The 27,862-nt window shown below is 42.3% G+C and overlaps 1 protein-coding gene across 1 annotated transcript in view; it reads right to left on the bottom strand.

The window, feature by feature from the left end:
* Positions 1 to 283: 283 nt before the first annotated feature.
* The window catches only part of eif2ak3 (eukaryotic translation initiation factor 2-alpha kinase 3), a 41,139-nt gene continuing 13,560 nt past the window's right edge, over positions 284 to 27,862 (bottom strand). Inside the window, exons 3-18 of the mRNA XM_039786315.1 lie at positions 17,510 to 17,704; positions 16,424 to 16,551; positions 15,731 to 15,992; positions 15,460 to 15,625; positions 14,453 to 14,578; positions 13,657 to 13,779; positions 13,024 to 13,253; positions 12,316 to 12,428; positions 9,438 to 9,560; positions 8,668 to 8,817; positions 7,333 to 7,879; positions 6,728 to 6,901; positions 4,714 to 4,887; positions 3,855 to 3,956; positions 2,972 to 3,034; positions 284 to 1,554 (exon numbers count right to left, since the gene is read on the bottom strand). Of these exons, the coding sequence (XP_039642249.1) occupies positions 1,372 to 1,554; positions 2,972 to 3,034; positions 3,855 to 3,956; positions 4,714 to 4,887; positions 6,728 to 6,901; positions 7,333 to 7,879; positions 8,668 to 8,817; positions 9,438 to 9,560; positions 12,316 to 12,428; positions 13,024 to 13,253; positions 13,657 to 13,779; positions 14,453 to 14,578; positions 15,460 to 15,625; positions 15,731 to 15,992; positions 16,424 to 16,551; positions 17,510 to 17,704 (2,859 nt within the window). The 3' untranslated portion in view covers positions 284 to 1,371. The remainder of the gene's footprint in view (positions 1,555 to 2,971; positions 3,035 to 3,854; positions 3,957 to 4,713; positions 4,888 to 6,727; positions 6,902 to 7,332; positions 7,880 to 8,667; positions 8,818 to 9,437; positions 9,561 to 12,315; positions 12,429 to 13,023; positions 13,254 to 13,656; positions 13,780 to 14,452; positions 14,579 to 15,459; positions 15,626 to 15,730; positions 15,993 to 16,423; positions 16,552 to 17,509; positions 17,705 to 27,862) is intronic.

Genomic DNA, 27,862 nt, shown 5'->3' with positions numbered 1-27,862 from the left:
AGGTGACCACCATCATTCTGTCGCTGGAGGTCACACTGGAAACATTCAGCTATCCTTTAATGGCAGAGATCGTCTCCTCTTTGTTCTCTCGCCCACAGTATATCACACTATCTTACAGTCGCCTCATGAAAAAAAAAAGAAGAAGCCATTTACAAGCAATGGCGCCTTACAATATGTACAGGATTGATCAAACATATCTTCTGAATTAACAAAGAAAAAAAAGATATAAACAGATTTTCTCCCTTCAGTTATATACACATAGCAAAGAGGGGGAGTGGGGGGGGAAAGGGGGAAAAAAGTTTGGAAAATGATTGAAGCACCTCGGAGTCATTGTGTAAATTTACACACAGAAAAAAACTGCTTCCAGGTACTGGCTTTAAGATAACAAACTCACACTCGTCCCTTCACTTTCCTATCAGGTACATGCAGAAAAAGACAGGAACCAGAGGCTCCGCATTCATTCAGAGGAGGCCGTGGGCCCCTTTCTAAAGGCAAATCATAGCTGATCCGGATTCATAGCTCTTCTCTACGCAATACATCACCTTCTCTCATTAAGAAAAACACATAGGAAGAAAAAGACGGTCTTTTTTGGTCTCCCAAATCAGGCATATTGGGGTGTCAGAACACCCGTTAGTGCTCGTACCAGTGATCAGTACTAATCACTAGTAGTTAGGATGATCAAGCATCAAAGGCCCCTTTGGAGTGTCCTCTTGGTCTTGATACCTGAGGTGTAGCGTGGGTGAGTGAACACTGGCTGAATGTTGGGAGCAAGCAGCGTGTCGTGACCAGACTGGAACCAAAATCATACGTAAAATAGTTCTTAGCGTGTCAATCATCTCCGAGTACCAGATAACTCAGTTTGCCGTGTCAGAGTGAGGAGAACGCTACTTGTTTAAGACAGTAAACATTTCGAAAACCAATTGGCTGCAATGCTCTGTGAAGAATAGCTCACTCTACACTGGGCTGACTGGCTGCAGTACACACTGCCCATCTGGTATATAGAGCCACTAAGAATTATTTGCTTGTTCCACTTGAGCCAAGACTGGTCGCGAACATTACAGAACGGCTGTTGCTTTTAAAATATGAATCCACTTGTAAGTGTGATTAAAAATTGGGAACGTGGGCAGCATAATGGTGTGCGAATATGTAACGGCATGTGTATTTGCCAAAGAGAGCAAGTGTGCAGGAATTTGTCTCGCTGCTCTAAAGCCACAGGGATGAACTCCTGCACATTTCTCGTACTTTGCGTTTAAAGTCCGTGTGATGGCAGGGGGCTGAGGGGTTTCTCTTGGGCTGCAGACCAGCGGGGAGCGGGGGTGGGGGGGCTGGGGGGATTGGGAGATGGGGGTTACATATTGCGTTGTAGGACTTTCAGGTAGCGGATGTCTGGCGTGAGGGGCGGCCCATGGACGAGGCGCTGTAGGTGCGGGAGCGCTGCCTCACGGCCAGTCGGCATGGCAGCTCCAGCTCCTGGAAGAGGGGAGTCCCTGTGATCTCAATGGCCTCGGGACGCTCGCTGGGGCTCCACGACAGCATGCTGCGCACCATACTCAGCTACACACAGAGAGAAAACGCAGCGCGGTCAGGCCTTTTCACAACACTGACATGCTACAGTAATGCCACGGCTAATAATATCATCCATCAGTGCAAACTGATTAGCTTTAGTTGAAGCTCATGTAACTAGGGCTGGGTAACGCCAAAGATTTACCGATGATGTCCCCAATTGATTCGTTATCAATTAGGTTAGGGACAGTTCAGTTGCAATACGAATTTTGCTTGGACATAAAAAAAGATTCTCAGAGAACTTATGCTATAAATTGTACAAGAAAGAAGTAATACACGTGTACCCCCAAAATGTTGTTTAAAGTACTTTTTATTCATACACCCAAAGGCATATATCAAAAGATCGATTTCTGGGTTATATGAATCACTATCAGATCACTCGACCAAAGATGGACTTTAATTGGAGAATCGATTCTTTTAACCCAGCCCTACATGTAACACAGCAGAAGAAGCAGTAGAAATTGCAATATGAACACACACACGCACACACGCGCACGCACACACACACACACACACACACACACACACACACACACACACACACACACACACACACACACACACACACACAATCTTAAAATAGAACAGTACACAACTAGTAAAGTGCTACACTGGGATAAGAGGGTGAGGGTAGAATCACAGATTATGCTATGGGATTATGTAATCTCATTACAAGGCCAACAGGTAAACAACAAGGTCACGTGACCAACCCCACATTTAACAGTAGTGCCTGGGGTGGTAGGAAATAACATATTCAATTGATTTTTTTTTGATTTTTTAAAGATTTTTTTGGGGGCATTTTACGCCTTTATTTTAAATTTTACAGTTTAGACTTGAAAGGGGAGAGAGGGGGGGGGGAATGACATGCAGCAAAGGGCCGCCGCTCGTAGTCGAACCCGCGGCTGCTGCGTCTAGGAGTAAACCTCTCTATATGGGCACCCGCTCTACCACGTGAGCTCACCAGGCGCCCTTCAATTGATTATTTGAACGGATAATTTGAGTCTAATGGGATTATGGATTCAAATGATGTTTTCAAATCATGTCGATACAACTGTCTCAGATAATAATGCTGCTATTTGCATTTTAAAGTGTGTAGTGTGACGATATTAGCATATTTCACTTCATATCCTGTTGATTTGAGAGCAAAAGGACCCAACTCCACCTCCTAATTGGATTAGCTCAGCAGATTTGACTCACCAAGCGGATCATGTTGGTGTGGACAGGTCATTTAAGTCCCTCTCTGACAGAATACACAGTAAGAATGAACTCCCACAGCGCAGGATGCGGCCCGCTTTCTTCATTCACTATTTGCTCGTTCTCAGGATAAACAACAAAAAAACAACCACTTTTCTTGGTTCAGACGCAGTTTGTGCTTACAGCCACTGGGTGGCAGCAGACGGCCACTCACCTCCTGAACGTTGTTTTTGGAGAAAACCTCTGGGATGCGCAGCGCTCTCACCTCTGTCAGCGTCTGGGAGGGGAAAAAAAAAAGGGATGTAAACACCTGTGAGTGGAGCTGTGCTGGCGGATAACCAGGCCCTTTGTTACAGAGACAAAGGAGTCACACACACACACACACACACACACACACACACACACACACACACACACACACACACACACACAGACAGACGCTAAGAAAATCAAACATTTTAAATTGACAATAATACTCATTCAAATGACAATAGTGATTATGTGTTACAGTTCCCCTCCCCCCCCAACAGACTTTTCATACAAAATAGAATAACTAAGTGGATAAAAGAACAGACAGAAAGATACACTGCCTCATTAGGAAGTCTCTCTCTTCTCGAGCACAAACAGATAGCAGCAGTGGGGATTCTTACTGAAGCCAAACACGGGATCATATCATCTGAACTAGCTTTAAATATCGAGCGAGGTGACCGGTCAGTTCTGGATGGGATCTGACCATCTGAATGGCTTTTCAGTTTATAATAGTTTAGCTGGGGGTAAATATTGCTTGCTACATAAATGTATTCTAAAAATAGACTTTTGTATAATCTTGTTTTTGTTTAATGAATCTTTAGTCAGTCCAAACCTCCCTTTGATGTTTTTTGCTCTGCTTACACCGTCCTTTGTCTTTACTTGGGTTTATACAAATACAGTCTAAATGGAATATAATAATCATGCGCTTGGCTTAGTTTTTGAAAGCAAGAGTCAAATGGTAATTTACTGCTGTATTTCAACCCTTTTGGGAACTGGGTAAAAAAGGAGAGAGAGAGAGAAGTCAAATGAAGAGCTGATTGTGTGCCCCCCGGTGCTGGCTGACTCACCCTCACTCTCTCCATCTGGGTCCTGAACGGATACAGCAGCTCAAACAGGATCAGACCCAGAGAGTAAATGTCCACTTTGTGAGAGTACGAGTTTCCAGAGAGCTGCCAGGGAAAGAAGAAAAGAAAAAAAAAAAAAGGATGGAATTTGAGATATAAAGTCCGTTTTGGACGTGGATAGGGCTGCACAATATATCATTATAGTCAGCACGAAATCAACTGTCGCAATAAACACATCGCGAAAGGCTGCGACATATCGCGAAAAAGAAAATATGAGTAGAAATCTGAACTTTTAGTGGTGCCATTTAAAGTCAAGTCAATGCTCGATACATTTTTTAAAATTCAACACACAATTTGTATGTTAGGAGAACACTAAAAGCAGCAGAACTGAGTACACTTTAATATCTATTTAACGCTAGATATACAGTTATCGAGATATTCAACAACGTTATTGCATATTTTCCTCATATCGTGCAGCCCCCAGTAGGAGACCAACCTACCATACTTGCCCATGATATGAAATGATAGTGTGGAATCAGATCTTATTATAGTTACACTTTTTTAAAGATTATTTTTGGGGCTTTTCCATCTTTAATGGACAGGACAGCAAGGTGAGAAAGGGGAGAGAGGGGGGGAGAGAGACATGCAGGAAATCGTCACAGGTCGGACTCGAACCCCGGACCTCTGCGTCGAGGCATAAACCTCCAATTATACGTGCGCCTTCTCTACCACTGAACCAACCCGGCCACATAGTTATACTTTTTATTGTAGTTTCAGTTCGATGTGTATTGTTGTGATGATAATCTCAATATTTCCGTAATGCTTATCCTACAGCATCACTGGCCCATGTGCATGAGCTCACCTGCTCCGGGCTCATGTAGAGCTTGGTGCCGACCTGGCCCGTGTGGCGGGTCAGCAGCGGGGCGGGCGTCAGGGCGCTCGGCTCGTCCTCGTCCTCCTCCTGGTCCATGGCCGTCACCAGGCCGAAGTCTCCCACCTTCACCACGTCGTCCATGGTGAAGAATATGTTGGAGGGCTGCAGGGCCGGTGGGGACAGGTTAGAGTTATGGTAGTCTCGCTTTGCCAGACCCTCCTCCAAAAGCGCGCTGGAGGAGGGTCTGGCTACTCCGCACAGCATTCCGGGGATGGGAGGAAAACGTGCTCTGGTTTATTGGCATTTCGTTAAACCAATCACAATAGTCTTGGGCGGTGCTAAGCGCCGGAGAAAAGCCGCGGTGCCGCTGTAAAATAACCTCGGGAAGGAACTTGTTTTGGTGGAACATGTGTACGTTTAAAAGTAGTTTTAGTCGTGCAACAGAAAACTCCGATTGGACAGATAGTCTAGCTAGCTGTCTGGATTTACCCTGCAGAGATCTGAGGAGCAGTTAATCATAGTCCTCATTTAGAACGCCAATACTAAGGAAGCCCAAGGCAACGGATATCCGGCCTAAATGAGTGAAATCTGGCGGATTTTCCGGCGGCAACGGAGCAATCCTGGAAGTGGATATCAAAGATATAGACTATGTTAAGTAAACATGTACCAAACGTGAAATACATGAAGGCAGAGAGCATTACTAATGCATGAACCTGTCGACACTATCAGCTCATCATCCCTTCATATACACAACGAAGCTTTGCATTTTGGCAGGAAGAGCTCATTTATAGAGTTTGAAAGGTGTATTGAAACTGAAGGCTGGTAAGAAGTTCTGTATTTAATAGGGAGGACAGACCATTGAGGAAGTTCAAAATACTGGCTGTTTGTCTTATTTCTTTATGGAAATTATATTTTTTTGTGCCATATTTTCTGTCAATCTGATTACTCTGAGATATCGTTGAGTTTATCGAAAAATTGCTATGTCAATAAGGAAGGAAGCTCGAGCACCTTATTGTTTTTGTTAGTTTTTATTTATTGATATCTTTATTTGCATTTCTTTCCTTCCCCCAATTCATTTTATCTTTTGACGTTTGGTTGTTAATCGAGGGTTAGACCTGATCTGTCACGTATTTGTGTTTGTGGAAAAAATATTTTTTTTTTTGTGGAGTAAAGAGAAGGAAAAAAAAAGAAAGGGAAAGTTTGAACGGGATTTGAAACAGATTTAGCTAACTGTTAGTGGGTACATCAGTCTTTAGACCAGGCACTTGCTCTCTGTATTTTTTTCTCCAATATTTCACATTAGGTTTGAACTTTTCACATATTAAAAAAAATAAAAAAATAAAAATAAAAAACTCTTGCAGCTGTGAAGTTCAACTTTAATTTTCCTTTCCAGGAAATGGAAATAAGATCGTAACCCTGTGAACTCTGCAATAGAAATGATCCGCAAGTGCCTACATTGGTATTTCTGCATATCCCTAAAATCAGTACAACCTAAGCTAAAAGTTTATGTAAGTCAATAAACTAAAATTATTAACAAAAGTAATAAAACGTTGTCATTCACCTTCCATTTCATATTGACCCAAAAGATTTCTAAATGTAGAAACATGAACAAAATATTTCTTAATATCACTATTTTTTTCCCCCTTTCTCTTTCTTATCCTTTGCACCAGGATCCTGTAAATCATATAACAAAAGTGAAAATATGTAAAAAAAAAAAAAAATGTTTTAGTTTTTGAGATATGCTCATTTTTATAAACAGAGTGTAAAGGCGTTTTGATAGTTTGATCTGTGATAGAAATGGTCTGCCTGATTATCAGTGAGCCTGGTGAACAATTCTAACTGGGGCTGACGTCCAAATAGTAGCATCAGGATCTTTTACAATTTCAAATGGGAAATGAATTGAAGGGATAACTTTATCTTACCGCTTAAATACAAACACTTTTGCCTTTTATTGGACAGTGTGTAGTGTGTGTAGTGTGTGTGTGTGTGTGTGTGTGTTCACCTTGAGGTCCCTGTGCATGAGCCCCTTGCTGTGCAGGAAGTCAACGGCCTCTGCGATCTGGAGGAAGATATCCAGACACTGGTTGTGCTCCCTCTGCTCCGGGAGGCAGCGCTGAGCCATCCAGTCCTTCAGGTTCTCTTTCCGACAGAGCTGCATCTGGATGTACAGGTACACCTGGAGACAGGGGAAGAAGGTTTCAATACATTACCATTTTACATCTGACACTGGAAACTAATTATTTCATTTTAGAGAGAGAAAGAGAGAGAAAGAAAAAAGGGCGTCTGTAAAAAACAAACGGCTCTGGCTAACATCTGCAGCTTTACTGCAATTACAGTACTGTGGATATATGAGAGATGGTGTCATTGTGAGCCAAAAGGCTGATATGAAAAACACAAAATGTTGGTGTTATAATAAATATTTCTCATTATTTCGGTGATGCTAAATCACAAACAACAAATGTCCACACCAGCAGGAATCAAAATGTGTAATATTTGGAAACAAAGTAACAGTAAGGAGTCATATTAATAATGAAAGCCCAGTCTTCACCCTAAAATAAGACCGTGACGCCGGTTAACGACAGCCGGCTGAGTGAATGATGGACTGACCTTGGGAGAGGGCTGGACTCTCTGGGTCGGAGGAGTTGGGGGGAGAGCCAGGGTAAGGGAGGTCGGCCGGGGGGGAGAGGAAGAGGAGGGCGGGACAGACTCCTGATGTCTGGTGTGCGAGGAAGACGAGCTGTTCCTCTCCGTCAGCGTGCTGGGACTGGCAGCGCCAGACGACGAGGCCGTGTCGGCGTCGGCGTCTCGGTCGCAACCCGAGTCCTCGAACACGATGTCGAAGGAAGAAGAGGTGCAGTCGCTGGGGCCGCGCGGAGGACACAGCTCGAAGGAGTGGGGGGTGTCGGAGGCGTCGGGGTCCGCCTGACTGTCCCTCTCGGACATCAGGCTGTCGTGGCCCAGCAGCGGGTGGAAGGACAGGTCTCCGTCGTCGAAACCTACAGCGCTACCGGCGCTGCTGGAGAGCAGCGCGCCAGCGGAGGCCTCCAGGATGTCTCCGCCAGGCCCAGAGGCAGGAGACACGGAGCTGGACACTGGAACCTTGACTGACAGCGCCTCCATGTGGTCCAGGAAGCTCATTGGCCAGTCTGTGGTACTGAAAGAGAGAAAGAAGGGTTGGTTGCTGCCAGGCTTACTCCAATCACATAACTACTACATCAATGTTACAACTAATCATTCAAGATAACTGGGCAATTGTGCAATATAATATGACAAAACAGTTACAAAATGAACAAGACATGTCCCATCCAGGGTGCAGCTGCACTTACAATTGATCTTCTTTGGCATGGCGCATTTGCTGTTTGTAACTTACTGCATGGATGCCTCAAAAGAGGAAGAGGTTGATCATTTTTGTCTCTGCGTGGTTATCTGGTGCTACTTTTGGCTCTAATGTGCCCAAGTAAACTAAAACAAAAGGAGTAAAGACACCAGACTTTAACTAAACCGCTTGCAAACATGCTTGCGTGAATATGCTTTTTATTTTTGGGGAATTTTAGGCCTTTATTAGCCAGAACAGCTTCAGATGTGAAACAGGGGAGAGAGAGAGAGAGGGGGAATGACATGCAGCAAAGGGCCGCAGGTCGGAAACCGATAACTGTACATGGGGCGCACGACCAACCAGGTGAGCTATCCAGGCGCCCCTGAATATGCATTTTTCATCCGCTGTGGCATTAGAAAATCTGTCTTAACCTGAGAAGTGAGCCAAATGATGTAAAGTCTGTGGGGTAGTAAATGTCAGAGATGCCATAATTCCTCCTGAGCAGAGGATTACATTTATTTATTGTTTGCAGTGGATGCCATCCCCGGACCATAGAGCCCAGTGTTAGAGCCATGTTCCAACTGCTGAGCGGTACAGGATAACAGGTTTAAAAAGCCGTGGCTAACCTGGCGTCTTTCAGCCACCTCTGGTCCATCTCCTCCTGCCAGCCCTCGGGGGGGCTCTCCTGCCAGGCGTTGAAGTAGCGGATAATCCCCGGGTGCTCCAGCTTGGCCAGGGCCTTCACCTCTCGCATCACCTTCTCACGCGCCAGCTCTCTGTACGACATAAAACCGAGCTTTAGAGTTTCATTCGCATTTAGGACAAGCACTTTTTTCAGTAGTTGGGTCCCACAATTTTTAGGATCTCAAGACACAAATTCTACAAATTCCTAATAAGACTTTGCTGCTCAAACTTATTTTTGGGTTTGGTGTTCTTTAATCACACACTTGATTCATAGTTGAAAAAATGCAGGTACAACTGTTCTACTACAAAAATATCAGGAATTGTTCTATGACTGACTGACCCTCACATAAGCCCAGTGTTGATACACCATGGGCTCAATAAGCATTTCAACAAAAACAATGGGCATAAAAATCACGTTGTTTGCTATGCACTGTGTGATGTACCAGCCAACAACAGGGCTGAAATAAAATAAATAAATAACCGCAGATCCGCTTTAGCTAAACACTACATTTCCATGCTTGTCAGTATAAATATAAATGCATGGCTAATATTTGTCCAAAACTGTCAGTCGTGGATCTGTGCTTCTCTGCGTTTAGATAAGTAGGTCACTGCTTACAAACGTCAGTCTTACAGCTTTAAAGAAAAGGAGATAAAGGAAGAGCTAATGGCCTCGAGCAAGGAAGTCTGTGGTGTGACCAGCGAGAGGTGCTACCTGTTGGGCAGACGGATTCTTTTGATGGCGTAGTTGCAGTCGTCCACTTTGTTGCGGGCTTCAAAGACGACACCGAACCCCCCGCGGCCAAGGCACTGCACCGGCTCAAAGTCAGTCAGGTACCTGGGGAGAAGACACTTTGGTTTTCATTTTGCTAAGAAGAATCACCCTGCTCTCAGCGGTAGAAAAAGAGCTGCATGTGACATAACGTGTGTTATCACGTTTATCTGTGTTTTTTGCCCCCAACGTCGTCTTCCAGGCAGCGCTGCCTGGAAGGCACTAGGAATAGGCAATGGTTATGGTTAAGGTTAGGTGCCTTGAAGTCAACGGTCGCAGCGCTGCCTGGAAGGAGACGTTGGGGGCTTAAAACACCATCGAGCGGTTATCACCTCTTGTCATCCCTGACAATTTCAAAGACCTGGGATCAGACAATTCACTGTGGTCAAGGAGGCCTATTAAGTGGTAAAAGGTGATTACTAGTAAGGAATTACTACCAGCCAAATCCCTGCTAAGGCTGGCTGTGGCTGCTGAGCTGGTAGGTAACCAACTTACAACAAAACGGTTGAGCATGAATTCAAATTAATGTGCTGTCAGAAAAATACTTGGCTGCCACGAGGCTAAGACAGACTCTACTTAGAGGTTCTGTGCTGAATAACAGAAAATACAAAGGTTTAAACTTTCAACTGCAAAGGGAAAGGACATGTATACGGAATTTTGTTTTGTGTAACTTTAACAATGTCTTTAGTAAGCACAGCTCCACCCCCGCAAGTGGTATTTCAATCCCACAACACCTGTCAGCTGTATCACATAAACCCTCCATCTTCATGAACCATCATTTGTAAACTCTCTGTTAATCTACATTGAGATTCACAATACTTTGTTAATCCCCAAGAGGCAATTCATTTTTACAGTCTATCCCATCCATAAAATAAATAAATAACATCAAATAAACATCAACATCAGCATCAACAAGCCAGTGACAACAAGTGCACAGATCGACGGGTTGTGTTTAGTAGCCTGATAGCTGAAGGAATAAAAGATTTTTGAATCGACTTAAAGAAATAAAATCATGTAGCTTCCTTCACAGTGAGATACCACCAAACTCTGCCTCCATTTACTGTTGTCTACATCAGCCGTTCTACACCAGTGGGGTGCCTTGTGGAGGGCACAAGGGTGCTTGATTTATCAAATCAGTGGCTACGTTTACGTGCACAGCAATATTCCACATTCCGAATATGATAATATTCTGAATTTAATACAGGTCATGTAAAAATCATATTCCGTTTGAGTATTGCAAATAAGTTTTTTTTCCAAATATAGCATTTTCCGATTAAGAGATGTGGGATATTCTGGTATTATTCGGGTTTTAGAGGCAAAAACTGGAATATTATGTGCATGTAAACGTAGTCAGTGTTAAACCTACACTGTGTGATGTTTTGAGTTGATTCTCAGCAAAAAAAACTTTGTTCTTTCACAAATATGTGCTCATTCATGTGTAATTACTTCCACCAACTAATCAAAGTATTCTCGTAAGCGTAGAATCTGACATTCAGAATCATTCAGAATACATATGAGCGACTCGCTCGAATGACGGCCGCCATGTAGCGCCTCCATCTTTAAAATACATTAGCCAAAGAGGGACATACCTCCGCATTTCGCGCTTTTAAACTCAGTGGCACCAGCCGGGATGCCAGCCGGGAGGGAAAAAGAGAATTAAAACGACAACGCGACAGGCAAAGCAGCAAGACCAAAGTTAATATTGGAGTGGCTAGAACAGCTGCGTGTAAACGATGGAGATACTAAGAGATCATTTCGGGTTCGGCCACCGTAGGAGTTAAAACGCGCTCGGAATGGGAGGGGCTAGAAAGTAATATTCAGTTAGTTGTCATATACAACTTCACTGCCAGATGGGAGAAATCCTTACACAATGTAGCTTTAATAAATGTAAAAAAAAAAAATAACTGCGCATTTCAATATATATATATATATATAAATAAAAATATATATTTAAAATTGTTAAAACTGATAAGCGTCTGTGTGAATCTCTGCATGTTACATTGGGGGTTGGTGGGCTCAGGGTCTACACCCTGATGAAGTATCCCCTCTCATGCTCTTCTGGGGCTTGAAGGCGGTCTTATTAGGAAATGTGTTGGCACATGTACTTCAGGCCTTGATCCTGACTCATGCCTACCTCAGCTGCTGCAACAGCCACCAGTTTTATTTAGGGAAACTTCTGCTAAAGCACTTTGCATGAATTGCAGCAGCAGCTTTAACAGAAGACAGAAGAGGGTGGGTGTTTGTCATTTTGAGGTGGATCAAAATAATGTGAGAGTGGCGACGACAGGAGAAAAAAAAAAAAAGCAGTTTAACCATATTGTTGCTTGCGTTTCGGGGGTGGGGAGCCATATTATTCAGCTAAAGAATGTAAACATGCAAGCTCCATCGATCAGACAACAGGAGGTCTGTGACAGCCCATAAATTATGGCTACTGATCATATTTGGGATGTCAAAAAAAAAAACTTGTGACAATGTGCTGACAGTGATGTAAAGTGACACTCTGACCCTGTGGCAGATGCTGCTGGGCAGGGTGGGGTCTGATGGCAAACAGCTGAGTTATCCAATCATGCACTACTACGCCTCGTATCTCCCATCTCTGCCTTGTCCTATCCAGGCAGGCTGGAAGAGCACCGGTCACCATGGTAACAGTGCCGAATCTCTAGCTACACCTTGAAAGAGCGAGACTGGCGTGGAACTTTCAAGTGTGAGGAAAACAACTCCCGGCAGAGTGGTAGTGTTTTGTCAAGTTCTCCTGAGTCATGACAAAAAAAACATTTACAAGCATATTCTGCCTCGGCGTCACAGCGTGTTAATAATGTACCTGGACACATATTCGCTGAAACGGGTCTCCATGGCAACCGGCTCTTTGGATTCCACCACCTCAAGGTCAAACTTGCAGTCTGTCTGGCACTGTGTCTCCGACTCCTTACGTTGCTATTAGGGACAGGAGGAGGACAGCAAAGACACAATGAGGAAATCAGAGATGCTTTCCAGTTTCGGATGGAAAAAAAACAAGGTCACCTTGTGTGGCATGCTGGGTATTCATTTTTTCTAAGAAAACACTGAACAAAGTCACAGGCACAATGAGACAGAGGGAACAACATGTTTTGAATTCTGTGACAAGACATTCCTATAACAAGCAATGCACTTATGCACTTATATGAAGCTATTCACAGAAGAATCACCTACTTCTATCTTGCTTTAGAAATACACAGTTGAGTCTAACATTGCATGTCAATCTCTAGTTTTAACTTTTTTATAACCAACATAAAAAAACAGGGACATCCATTAACATGGATGTGACAAAGTTTGTTCAGTGACATTTTAAAGGAAGTACTATGTATTTCTTTTTCTGACCTTTATCCATACCGAATCACAATCCTAATCGTAAAAGTCATCTCATATGCTTAAGCGGTTTTTTTTTATATGGTGACTGGTTTCGGCAGCTGTGTGTAGTGTCTTAACATTAACATTATATGACAAGAATAACCACCAGCAGTCACTGGCAGCATGGCATTCTTTGTCTTACCCTCACATAGGCCACCGGGGCGGGAGGGTGGAAGAATTTGCGGACGATGTAGGTGGTGGCGGCGATGCAGAAGACGATGGTGCCGAGGATCTCCTTCCACCAGGGCAGCAACAACACGGGGTCCTTTCTCCTGCGGCTCTCCGCTCCTGCCCCGTTTCCCTTTATCAGGCTCACGGCGCTGTCGCGTTTCTCCCGGTAGCGCTTGCTGTAGGGGAAGTAGTAGCCGTTGTCTACGGAGAAGAAAAGCGATGAATCGTTCAGTGGCTTGTTGGGTCATTTTGTCCCTCTCAGCCAATTCCCTTTTCGGTTACACTTTACTTGAAGGTATCTACATAAGAGTGACATGACACTGTCAGGAAGAGGTCATAAACATTATAAACAAATCATAAACGTTTATGACAGAGCACTTCTTTTAGTTAGTGTCATTCTGTTTTTGTCATGACAAGTTATGGTTAGAGTTAGAGTTAGGGTTAATGTGTCATTACTGTATCATGTGTTAATGACAGTGTCATGTCACTCTTATGTAGATACCTTCAAGTAAAGGGTTACCCACTTTTCTCTGCTGGGCACTGCAGCATGATGTGACTTTACTGTGGCTCCGTTACAGCCCTATGTCCGCCATCAGGTCCTTACCATATGGATACTGAAGGATGGATAGGGCCCCGTTGCTGTATTCGTCATGGGAGAACTTGTCATTGTTCAAACACTTGTCAAATTCATCCGAGGCGACCAGGGCAGGTGTCCGAGATGGGGAATCTGTGTCAAGGACAAGATGAATAAAAGTTCTTCCATCTCCGTAAAAAAAAAGAGGGATCAAAAGAGGCGGAGTAACAAATCACAAGATAGCCGTGTATTAAGTGAAACGAAGACAGAGCCATGAGCGACAGGGAACAAATAATTCATTTAAATACCTTTTGAAATTCTCAGTGGATTAGAGATGTTATGCAACATCGTAAACTAGAGAAGATAAGATACTCTCTCCAAGGGTCTGTTTTAAAGTTGCATACTATTCGGCAGCCTTTCTTGACATTTGAAGAGAACATGGAAGCAAAGAATGTAACCCAATAATACATTGAATATTCCTATGTTATTGATTTCTCATAATTCTTTTTATTTTTATCTCCTTCTTTTGGGTAAATATATAAAAGGTGACTGGCTTTAATTTAGAGAGTGTTGGTCTGGTAGGTGGGTGGGTGGGTGGGTAGATGTTTGAGATTAGTTTTGATTGTTTGTATTTAGTTTATATCTCGTACACTCTGAAAATCTTTAATAAACAGACATTGATCCAAAAAAAAATAAAAAATCCTGAAAACACAGTATCAGTATCAGCAGTCTTCAGTCACTGCTCAGCCCACAGGTGGCCGTCACAAACTAAGTTGCCTTGGTGATTAGACACAGCGCCTAATGACCAATGGAGGTGTGAACTTACGGACTAGAGGCTTCCACTTGACTGTGGGTAGTGGAATGATGTCAGCTTCTGATCCGATGGCTTTGGTGGGGAACTTTTCACTGATCCTCACTGAGGACTGGAGGTAGAGCTGTCCCTGGAACATCCCTGATAAACCCAGGGCAAAGGAGTTAGACACATACTCACACAGTTCTCTGGTAACTCATACACCGTAGAGACTTAGTGCTGAAAATAAAGACACAGAAATTGCAAAAAATGCAACGAAATAGGGCTGCACAATATGAGGAAAATATGCAATAATGTTGAATATCGCGATATTACTTGCGATAAATAAAGATGTTTAATTGTACTCAGTTTTGCTGCTTTCAGTATGCTGCTCAAATACATCACTGTTTTTTTACATTTAAATCATTTCCAACATTCTTTTATCAAACAATTGCACGTTGAATTGAATATAAAAAGGCACCACTATAAAAAGAATGGCAGTTACATTGCATACAAGTGCAGTTTTCTGCTGATCTTTTCTTTCAACTAACAAGAAAAAATTTGTGTCTTTCGCGATATGTCGCAGCCTTTCACGATGTATTAATTGTGGCAGTTGCGATGACGATTATATATATATATATATATATATATATATATATATATATATATATATATATATATATATATATATATATATATATATATATATAGCTTTTGTCAAGAATGAGTCATTTATAAAAAAAAAATAACATAATTTATTCATGACTAACGTAGGCTATAGGCCACTTGGAAATTGGAACAAAGAAATAAAAGAAGTCCTCCAGAGGCCAGCCTCTGTTTCACCTCCTCAGCATCCATTTTCACTCTAATCAAAAACGCATCACCTGACCGCTCATTTACCGCGCAAGCCGGAGCGCAAGCCCGAGCCCGTGTACAATGATAGAAATTAAGACCGAACCCAACCCGGCAAAGATCCTCAGCTCTATTGTGCAGCCCTCCAACAAAACATGAGGAATACACAAGTCTGCAGCGTTTGAATTTACCAAGGTAAACATTGGACGCTTCAGCTCCTCTGGCCTTCTTCGAATCGTCGTCGTCATCCTCCTCATCCGTTTCCGACTGGTTGCTGTAGGCGTTGTCGTCGAACAGGGCGATGGGTGTGACTTTACCCCCGCCCACCAGCCAAGCCGAAGCGATGGGCGTGCAGAACTACAAAACACAGGTGATACCGAATGAGTTGCTATATGGTCTCCAGAGTGAGTGGCCACAGAGTAAACACACTTCTAGTAAATGCAGTTAGTTAGAGCTTCTCACGTGTCGTTCCCAGATCAGCTGTCCATCGGGCTCGGTGCTGAAGGCCATGATCTTCCAATCTGGAACAGACACTTTGATGACGAGGTCCAGATTCTGGCTCTGCTGCTTCTCCGTCTGCCCCCTCTCTTTTGGTTCATCAGTGATGACCCGCTGACTCTCCCTCCAGGCGTCGCCAGTGGCAACTTCCCCCTCCAGGAAGTTCATTCCAGACTGCGTCTCAGGAAGGAGCTTCAGCTCAAAGTTTCCCACACTGAAGTTCCATCTAGTATCAAGAATGATAATACACACTTCAGTTGTAATTCTGGAACTGATTATCACACTTAGGTGTCAAACTTTTAGATTTAGACTTTCAGATTTATAAATAATAACGGTTGAGTATATTTTTTCTCTCTCAGTACCAAAGTAAAGAAAAGTAATATTTATCTAACATGGGTCTGCTGAGAGGCTGAAGGTAGGACGCTGACAAAGGCAACAGATACATGGTGATGCTTCTACTACTACTGACGTACTAACGTTAACTCCTAGCAGCTGAAAGGTTAACTGACTTTTTTAAAACCATTGACGGAAAGTCAATCGAGTGCCTGTGAACCCTTCTGGAATACCAGACAAGATGCAGTGGCTGCTTCACGACTCAACCGGACTGACCGGCTGACTAACAAGGACAGATTGATTGACTGATTAAATCCAACTCACTTCTCTATCCCTGATCGGGGCCTGATGGCTCGCACAGTCTTCTGAGTCCTCTGCAGCAGGAGCACGTCTTCGGCCTCTATCTCCTCGTCTCCCCGGCGACAGCCCATCGCAGAGCAGATGTACCGAAGCTGAGGCACACAACATGACAAAGGGGGGTCATTATACAGGGGTATTGTGGTGAGAACAAGGTGTCGTGTTGGCCTCTCTAAAAAACATTACGACAATTACTTTAACTCACTCGCCTTCCAGTCGGGTTTCGCATTATTCTATCAATCGAAAAACATTCGGGTGGTGGCGTCGCAAATGAAATGCTTGAAGTGTTTCCACAGAGAGACCCGACTACAGTTGAGGCTAAATCGACCAGCATGCTACAGCTGATAGACAACAACTAGTGCGCCGCCAAAACCTTCCGGGTAAAACTCACGCTCAAGAATTTCTGTTCCGCGTGCGCGAGTAGTCTAGCCTGGATGCCAGCCGAACTTACGCACAGATGATCAACAGTAACGTAATCAACCACGTCCCCAAAGAGCGCTTGGGTTGAATTTGTTTACAACAAAGATGGCTGCCGCTGGAGAATTGAGATGTGTAGATTCCGCCATCGCATCTGTTATAGAAGATATCGACGGAGCATTCATTTTAAAAGAGGAACAGAGAACCGCGATCGAGGCATTTGTCGATCGGAAAGATGTTTTTTGCCGTCCTTCCTACGAGATTCGACAAAAGTTTAACATACGCTCCACATACTGTACGTCACATACTCCGTTGCTCTGATTGGTTGTAGGTCTAGCCAATTGAGTGCAGAGGCATTTTCTTTCTCGGTTCGGTTGGAACACGCCCCGTAATAACAGCCCAATGGAGCAGTATCAGACTCACATTCAGACTTGAATCTGAGTATGACGACGTCAGGCTATGAGTAGTCGACATAAATAGACTGTTTTACATGGTTATTCCACAGGCCGTACCAAACCAATGTCGCACAGTGATCTGAACTGAACGTCCTGTACCGAAACGGTTCGTGGCGAATACACATACTGTTACAGTCCTAATCAACATACTACAAGCTCTAACTAAGGGGAGTTCACTGACCTTGCCACTGTAGGCCCCCAGACCATAGGTTGTAAGAGATTTGCCCCCAACCAGGACAGTGTCCTCCCCGATTCGGTAAGACGAATCTAGCAGGGACTCCACACTGAAAGGCACTGCCTCCATAGTCTCCCTGTCCCGGTTCCACTGGAACAAGGCACCATCCAGTGAAGGGATTACCATCTTATTGCCAAACACCTGCAGGAACAAACAGGTTGGTTAAAGTGTTAGTGTCCATTGCTGACGTGTCAAAACCAAGTTGATGTAAATAAGTTGGAAAAGCACATAGCCCAACAAACAGTCCCTCCAGAAAAACGCGATTATGCGATTGCATAATTCAATGCATAATCAGCCAAAGTGGAAGGGACCGCATTTTTTCAAATATGCCGCACTTTCGCCGCATAAATTGCAGATTTCTGCACAAAATATGCGGTGCTTGCATGATTTCATAATCCCCGCATTTTCGTTGCAAAAAAGTCACATATATCTTAGCAGAAAGTTGAAAAAATGTTGCGTTTACTTCACACAAGAGCAGCCATTTCCCCCTGTTGCCATGGGAACGTTATGAAGTGATGTAATTACGCGACGTGAACATCATCGAAAAGCAGGTGCTGGAGGTTGAATTTGACATGTACTTTGAGTCTCTTAAGTTGGTATCCAATAAGAAAGCTATCTTAATATCTGATATTATCTGAAATTTCTTTATTTAAGTGCTCCTACTGTCTATATTATTAACGATTTTTGAAAGTCTGTCTCTTTTGTATCTTTTATTTCCCTCTGTTTAGACTATTACTTTTATTTTTACTTTAATATTATATTATTTGTATATATTGTTGTATCTTATTTTTTTACTTATTGCAATGACTGAATATCTGTAAACTATTTTTGGAAATTAAGTTTAAAAAAAGCAGGGTGTTGGGGGAAATCACTTTTTCTTCTCTTTTTCATCAAACCGCAGTTTTTGCAAGTTCCCTCATTTTTTGCAAGTTCCCGCGATTTCATTGCATAAAATTGCATAAATATCCCGCATATTCCATCGCATTTTTTAAGAAAACGTGCCGCATAATCAAGGATTTTTGCCTGCAACAATCACAAAAAAACTGTGTTTTTCTGGAAGGACTGAACAAAGGAAAGAAAAGGAATGTGGTAATTATTAATTAAACACAAAACATCATAATGTATTCATCCAAGGTGGTTTAAGAGTTTTCATCTTGGTTATTCCATAACATAACATAGGCATGTGCAGGAAGGGGCCAAACCACGGACATGGCAGTTCATCTGTTAGCTTGGTTTTTGGAACCAGTCAAGTTTAGGTGTCCTGAGTTAAAGATGGTCTCTTTTGGGTTTGATGCAAAGCTTTTGCTTAAAAAGAGTACAACTCAACGTTACGAAATCTGCTCCAAAAAAAGAGTTTCAAAGTCAAATTGAAGAGATGTCTTATCATTAGGGCTGTGCTCGATTAAAGAAATTCTTAGGTCGACTAACACTCATTCAATTGTATCGAATAATCGATTAGTTGATTTAATCAACAGATCTGTAAATCTGAGTTTCTCCGCAAAGAGTCATGCAAAAGCACCACTTTAATTCTTGGGTTTACCAGAGATGTGCTCGTACGTTTCTTGGAAATAAGTCATTCAGCATGAAAAAAAGCATAAAACCTGACTAATCGACAGAAATCTAAGTTGACTAAGACCAAAACGACCGATTAGTCGACTAATCGACTAAGAGAGAGCAGCCCTACTTATCATACTTAAATTTGAAAAGCTTAAAAGCTTAAATGCCACACTAACTCCTGTGACATTGACATATGTCTATGTCTGGTTGTGTTAGCTTTGTATTGTTCTACCTGATGTTGGATTGCCAGTAGCTTAGCTACGCTCATTTATGTTCACTTTGTGCCGGGATACCATCTTGATTTGCCAGTAGCCCTGATGTTAAAGTTGATTTGCCAGTAGCCCTGATGTTAAAGTGCCCATATTATGAAAAAATCACTTTTTCTGGGATTTGGGGTGTTCTTTTGTGTCTCTGGTGCTTCCACACACATACAAACTTTGAAAAAAATCCATCCATGCTGTTTTGAGTGAGATACGGTTTCTGAATGTGTCCTGCCTTCAGTCTCCTAGTGAGCTGTTCAAAATCGGCTCGAACTGTGATGTCACAGTCCGAAATGAGCTGGCTAACCACAAGCTCGTAGCTAACGGTTAGCATGCTAACGCTAGCATGCTACGTCGTTCTCAATAGCAAAGCACTGCTACAACACACACAAGTTCACCATAATCTACAAAAGAACTACTTACATGTGCGCCCTCATTTAGAAGTCTCCCAGCTAATCCTGCCTTTTAACTGAGCAAAGTTGGAGAAACAGCCTTTCTTTTACTGTCTCTAGAGTTAGCTAGCTGACATGCTCTACATCTGAGCTACTGAGCATGTGCGAGTGCAATCAAAGATAGTACAGAAGAAGAAGATGAAAAGAGGTCTCACTCTGTAGCTAAAACAGAAACCAGGTGAAAAGAGGATCTGCAGCAGTGAGAGAGAGCTGTGCAGTACAACAAAAATATGGTGTTTTTAGAAAATTAAACCATGTAAACCTATTCTGGTACAACCTTAAAATACAGTTATGAACCTGAAAATGAGCATAATATGGGCGCTTTAAGTTACCCTTTTTGCTGTGCTAGATTGTCTTGATGTACCCGTATCATGTAGTCCATTACTGTTAGCCGACGTTTTGCTAACTAGGGAGCCAGGAATTGCAATTCAGATGATGCTGTGCCACACGTGGACTCCCCCTAATAAAGTTTTCTGAAACAAGCCCCTGGTACACACAGGACAGTATGTGAGGTACTGTTGCCATTGCTGCAGAAACATTATTTCATGTGTACACACTGTGTTTTATTTCTACTTTAATTCTCTCACATTATTGAAAGACAGTTTATCTCAGTTTCTGCTTAACTGCTGAGACGTCCAGTCTGGAACATAATGTGAGCACTGTTTGTCTGAACAGATAGGGGCTACAAGGTCACCCTAAAACTATCTCTAGTTTTCCCATGCCAGTTAAGATGTAACTGGGGGGGTGAAAGTCGTACAGGGAGGAGGAGGCGAAATGGCTCCGAGATGTCTGCATGTGTATCAGATTGCCTGTAAGAATTGTAGCTTCATAATAATCTAAGTGCGTGTGTGCTGTCACTCTGAAGATGCATATAAGCCTAGTGTTCTTGTTCACTCATTTGAGAAACTGACTCCACACTGGGCTGCGGCCTTTTGTGAAATCATGTTGCTCCTATTTGCAAATATATCTTTAATAAAATACAAAAACCCAACTTGGTTCTAGTCTCAGACTGTCTTATTTGTTTCATTTTACTAAACTCTGAAAACTTCACCCCTGCTGGAAAGGAAACTTCCACTACAACTGCTCAACCGTGCTGTCCAGATTCTAGGATCAGAGCTTTAGGGGTGCCTGGAACCCTTTCAGCATAATTTCTTTTTTTAAACGTTATTCTACTATGCTAAGAAGAATAACATCATTGGACCATCATGATAGGGGAAACATTGAAATATGTAACTAGAAAGACACCAAGAATTCTGAGAAAACTTGTATGCTCTATGTAAAAGGAGACATTTCCAAAATTCAGTATCAATAACTTTTGAAAATTAGAGATTTATGCCATTTTGACTAATGGCTGACAAGCACTATTTTCTGAAAATGGCTCAGAATTTTTTTCTGAATCATCTAGGTATCTAGATTATGGGTTTAGCTTCACTGTGTACACATATTCCTAGACCAGAAAACCTTAGCACACAATAGATTAACACAGACTTTATATTTTTTAGGGGTGCCAGGTTCAAGTTTAGATGTGCCGCACCCTTTAAAAGGCTAAAATCGCCCCGGACTCTGTGTGGTATTCCAAATGTTTTACTTCTGTCTGAGGCGATGGCTTCTGACACATTAAACCTACTGGAATACCTTTTACAGTTTGAAATATCGTCTTCAGCTCAGACAGACAATTGTTCAGGCACAAAAACACCACACAGACAACACTGGCCGACACACATCCGCCCATACAGCAGCAGCTTTAGCCTCCACAGGCTTGGGACCGTTACACAACTAAGAGCCTAAGTAATTAACCTGGATCTTTAGAATAAAAAAAATTAAAAAAAGGGTGCAACCGTGGATAATGTGCGTGTGTGCTCCTGTATGTGTGCTGTTAGGTGCTCACTGTAGGTGTAGGGGGTGGGGGAGGCAAGGATGACATCACTGCAAAAACCTGAGCCTAATCCTGCTTTGACCTCCACAGCTTTAGCTCGTCAGGGGGTGTAGGGACACTTGTTTTCTTCGAGCACTTCAGTCGTTATTATACAAAGACCGTCATCAAAAATCTGTTTATTTGGATTTCCAAGTTGTGACTCGCTCTTTTCAACAAACTTTCCCGTGACATAACAGCAGAATTTGGACCCATTAGCGATTCCTTGTCACTCGTAAATGGATGCTTCCAAAAAAGGGATGGACACGTCAGGTGCTGCTGGTGTCGAACCGGTGACCTGTCAATCACCTCCTATTGGAAATGCTATCGGACTTAATAAAAAAGAAAGTGAGTGTGGTTGCTTTGTGGTGGATTAACAAAATGCCAGGAGGGAGAAATGTGTGGCAGAATGATTTACTAGAGAGCAGAGCCAGGAGCAGAGGTGATGTCATCTTTTTTCGAGGGAGGAGGGTGGTTTGGATTCAAGATGAGGATAAATTTAGTAAGTGAAAGGGGAGGGGGGGAGGGGGGGATTGTGACCATCACATCACCATCACACCATGGCTGAGGGGGGTAAAAAGAGGTTTACAGCAGAGGGGAACGTCTCAGCTGTGGATGAGTCATCCTGCCCCTGATGCCTTAATCCATCTCTGATCCAGCAAAGTGTTCCAACACCAGCTATCCTGGATCACACACACTCATTTCTCCCCTGACCAATCTATCACGTTGCCCTAGAAAACACTATATCAGCAAACGGTCAAACTGAACGAGAAGAAACAGAAGTTGTCAAAAGTTATGTAGATGTAAGGAAATCTGATTGATGCCAAGCAGGCTGAACTATTCACACCCCCTCTCCCAACTTGGTTTAGTGCATTATCAACAATAGCATCTTATTGGCTCTAGCTGGCAGGGGACGTCTGGTGAATTATCAACCATTTCTCTGTTCTAACTAAGTAAACAAGGCTTGGAAACCATTTTAAGTCAGCACAGCGTAGTAGAATGAGTCCGTAGAGTGGTTTGTGGCATGTACTGTAGGATGATTCACTTTGCATATTTACTTTGCTCTTAAAAGATAAAGCCGTCTGTCTTTATGGTGGACGTCATCAAAGAAGGCAGTAAAGTTTGTTTGTTGACCTCTTTTTAAAAATATAAAATTTTGGGGTGACCTCTTGCTCACCCAGTAGAGCGTGCACCCCATGTAGGCGGACGCCTCCGTGCCAGCGCACAGGATGAGAGTCTGAATCACGTTCCTTTGCTGGGTGTCATCCCCCCTCTCTCTCTCCCCCCTTTCAGCACTCTCTCTAATACAGGGTTGCTGCAGGTTTTACAAAGTCAAAGTTAAGACATTTTAAGACCTTTTTAAGACCATTACGAATGACAATTAAGACCTATATCACGACATAAAAGTACAACGAAATGCAGAGTCACAAAAGTACCTGCAAAGTAAATAAATGTATTCAAATTGAATAAAAGCGACACGGGGTAATAATAATAATCTGTACACGTACAGCAAATTATATTTGGACGAACGAAAGAAACAACTACAACACCACAGAATAATATTTTTTTTTAAAAACATTTCAAAAGAGCATTAGAGGTAGCGTTACATGGATGTAGGAATATTAAAACCTGTTTAAAATGATTTAAGACCTAGAACACAATACTTCAGTGGATTTAAGACTTTTTAAGGCCTAATATTTGGGAAATTTTAGACTTTTTTTGTTTAGTTTTAATGACCCCACAGAAACCCTGTAATAAAAAAAAAAAAGTTAAAAAAAATTTTAACTTCTGTTTTTTTATAATAATATTATTTGACGTGGACAAATCCAGATGAAAAATGTTGCTATTACTTCTACACTCGACTACAGATATACATTCATCCAATAATTTTTTTTTGCATGGACTTTATGTTCCCCATTCACACTGCATACCTATAGATCTAATGCTAAACTCATTTTTCGGGAGTGTGGATTAGAGAAGGGGACATTTCTGCAATCCACCTTACCATGTCATACATTTTATGAATTTTGGCATCCGACTACAATATAATCTGAGATGTTATTACTTACCCACCAGACTGTATGTCTGTTGGGTACATTTACTAATTTAAATCTTAGTGTACCCATGCCATGAAGCTTACAGAAATCCTGCTAGCTATTGCTGAGGAAATGTATTTCATTAAAATGGAAATCTGCTCGAGTTAATTATTCAGAATTTTTAGATGCACAGTATTCCAGAAAGAAATACGGTTTGAGCAAAAAGGAGGTCTTTTTTTTTTTTTTTTTTTTACAAACGCTTTCTTTAATAAAAAGAAAAACATCAAAGCAAATTAAAGGTTTTCTTTGATGAGCGGTGTATAAAATGATGATCAGTGACCCGTCCCTGATCTGGGTTTTTTTTATGTCTTTGTTTGTTGTTCATATTTTTGCTGCATCTTGAAAACAAAAGACAAACTTTGAAAAACAAAACGGGAAAGGGCTTTTACATTTTCATTTACACTTTTAGAGAATATTTAAAATAAAAGATTCAAAAGAGCCTATCACCTAAAAGAAAAATTCTAAATGAAGTAAAATAATGACTGTGACAGCACAAACATTTCCACTCTCCTTGTGTGTCCTGTGGCTATTCATTTTTTAGGAGCTACAACTCAGACTCATTCAAGTCTTACCCTCTTTTCTTTTTTGAATGTGTGAGTGCGCCTTCCTCTAACAAAAAGATCCACTAGCACTTTGAGAACAGAGCCATTCAGTTATTTTGAGGCTGCAGGGAGCATCCAGTGCAAGTCTTCACTGTGTAAGCTCGGAGTCTGGTTTAACATGTGTGTCTTTGCACTTTCTAGCATCAATACATATGTGCAATACACTGATGATTATTAGTTCATCTTTAGTAGTGTATCTTTATTAGTGTTTTATAAATACTATTTCTATACACAATTTGTTTTTGTTTTGGATGAAGGAGGCATTCATCCAAAAGTCATCCAAATGAGCTGGAGCACTTGATCATTATTTGATTATTACTATTCATGTCATTGTATTCTGGCCTTGGGAAATGTCTGGGTGTAGGTTCAGAGGGAGTAGGGTGGGTGGGGGGGGGAGACGCTAATGTGCCACTGTTGGCCCACAAGGCTACTGCTCCACTTAAAAGGCGGGAGTGAGAAAGAGAGAGAGAGAGAGAGAGAGAGAGAGAGAGAGAGAGAGAGAGAGAGAGAGAGAGAGAGAGAGAGAGAGAGAGAGAGAGAGACTGGCAGAACAGAACCAAACATTCAAAATAAAAAAACTATCAAAATAAAATCAGAGTGGCTGGAAGAAAGACCGACTTTCTGCCAAAAATACTGCCCGTCTGGCCTTTTATCATTCCCTTCGCCGCTCTAGAAGAATTATTGCTTGTCATCAGTCACAGCACGGCCATCAATCGTTAGTCATTGTATAGTTATCAATCAAATTCTCTCCTCGTTCATTCATTCACGCTGAGGTATGCGAGTGCGTGTGTGTGTGTGTGTGTGTGTCTGAGTGAGCATGTCTGTATTGTCTGTTATGTGATGACATCATCCCTGGTCTCAGGCATTACCTCACCTCCCCTAATCGCCCAACCTCCCCCCTATTCTTCTTCATCCCTTTAACTGCCCCCCCCCAGCATGACTCACTCCACGTTGGCACTGATTCCCTCCATGTAAGACCCCCACACACACACACACACACACACACACACACACTTCACCCCCCCTTGTAACACCCCAGAGCGACTGTTGGCTTTTTGAAGTGATGGGTTCTTTTCTGCAGACAATGCTGTTTGTGGCTCTGCTGTCCCTCATCCAAAAATAAAAAAATAAAAGGGTGACACAAATACATACTCTGCAGGATGCAGCAGGTGACTGGCTGTTTCCTCCCCGGCATGTCGAGGCCAGCCAATGGCACGGCGGCAGCCCCCCCTAGCCTCTAATCACTGAGCAGAATGGTGTCTCAGGGATCCGGCATGCACCAATGAAACCGTTGCAAAGCGCTAAGGAAGAGGTAGTGGTGGTAGGAGCTAGTGGCAGCCCCCCGTCCCCCGTCCCCTCCCATACACAGCAGACAGGCATCCCAGGTAACGGAGGGCAGAACTAGATTTGAAATTACATAAAGTACATGCGCATAAAACACACACACACAAACACTCTGAGGACCATAACAGATGACGTCACAGCGAGTCACTGGGTTCAGAGCTGACAGGCATCTCTCCTCGTTCCGCTCTTTCAGCCAAATGAAAGCCAACAGGTGAAAACACCGATGGAGGGAGTCCAACACACACACACACACACACACACACACACACACACACACACACACACACACACACACACACACACACACACACACACACACACACACACACACACACACACACACACACACACACACACACACAATCCTCTGTCACAACATGAGCACACTGAAGGATGATGGGGAGGATGCAATGAATATATGTCTATGAAGTTTTTGACACTCTTGTGAGGTCTCACACACTGAACACAGATGTAAAGGCAAGAAAAACAACGCAATGTCCTCAGAGAGACTGTAAAGCAGCTGTGACAAGCAGTGGCAGCCAAATACTTTGTTTCGGTGTTAACAAATTTGTCTCTTGATTTGTACCGGTTACGCTTTCTAGTAAGAACTTCTTGCTACGCTATTTGCTACAAAATAAAAAAATGTTGATTTAAATATGGAAAACAACACCTGTTGGACAAATCATTTTTAACAGTAAATATCTCCCAAAAAAGTATTTGAATTATTTTCAGTTTAACCTCTACATTTCCAGGGAGAGAAAAATACGTTTGAGCAAATGTAGGTTTGCTTTGCTTATATATATAAAAAAAACACTTCAGTTCAGTGTTCAGTGGGGTCATAATGAGTGACTTTCATTTTTAATTGAGTCACTGTCCAGATTATTATTACCGAATTGTATGACTTTCTACTCTACTGCCTGTTATAAGTATGTACGTGCATGTGTCCATGTAAGTTGTATTGTCATATTCATTATAGATAAATGTAAAGATAATGGGGAAAAAAGTTAAATTAACAGTAGAGGAAAAACAAACTGACACTGGGGGGAAAAAACGCACTTTGAATCTCAGACAAGTCAATTTTCTGTGAACTAAGAAAAACAGCCTAGTTCACGGCTCATAAAAAACCCAACTTAAAGTGATTTATAGGCGAGTTGAAGACTTTGATCTGACCATAAAGAATCATAGTATCCTTCCACTGACAGCATGGGAATCTGCAGTTCCCATATAAATGTGATATCTTGTAATTCAGCGGGTAATATAGAGCGGGGTGCAAACTTTATATTCAAGGTCAAATTTACATTCGGAGTGGAGAAGCTCAGCCTCTACTGTATTAAACTTCCAGTGCTCTGAGGAACCTTTAGGGGTTCTCCACAACATAACCTCTGAAGACCCTAGACAAAAGGTTCATGAATTCTTATTTTCTAAAATATCAAACACAGCAGTTTTCAGCAATGCTCCATCAGGAAGCGAGTTGGAAGTTTTTTTTTTTTGTTTTTTTTAATTCCAACCCACACTACAACAGCTGAATGCAGTGATTACTTCCCTCCTTCTAATTGTAGGTTTGCTAATCAGTGAACTTCGCTGCTGTAGTTTAGTGCGCTGGGATGCAAAGACGCAGACTTTTCAGGCTGAATGGAACCAATTCACCCACTAATATGGGAGGTTCTTAAACACTTGAATCACATTCTTCTATAGTGAGTAACCCTAAAGTTGCTATATTTGGATTGTTGTAGGTCAGCAGGAACAGCTTATTTCCTTCACATTTTTTTATAGCCAAGCACTTATTGCTCTTTATTTCATTTGACCGGTCGATCAAACAGAATGGGCTATCTTTGTTACCCACCACTGATTGAGTCTTAACAATCACTCCATGGGAAACAAATAATACAGCACAACCTATGAGCAAAGGTTTCTTTTCCTGGAAAAAGCCAACCTGTCAAAAAAAGTTAAACTTCATGAACTGGTTCTAGATTGTTTTTTGTTTGTTATACCAGACTAATAAGGCTGAAACGTATTTATATTACCGAGCCAGAGAGTTCATTACAATCAAACGCGCCTCACCAACAGCAGCAGACA

The sequence above is a fragment of the Perca fluviatilis genome, chromosome 20 (assembly GCF_010015445.1).
Source record: "Perca fluviatilis chromosome 20, GENO_Pfluv_1.0, whole genome shotgun sequence".
NCBI lineage: Eukaryota > Metazoa > Chordata > Actinopteri > Perciformes > Percidae > Perca > Perca fluviatilis.
The sequence above is the reverse complement of the archived record's forward strand: the minus strand, read 5'-3'. Positions and strand labels throughout refer to the sequence as shown.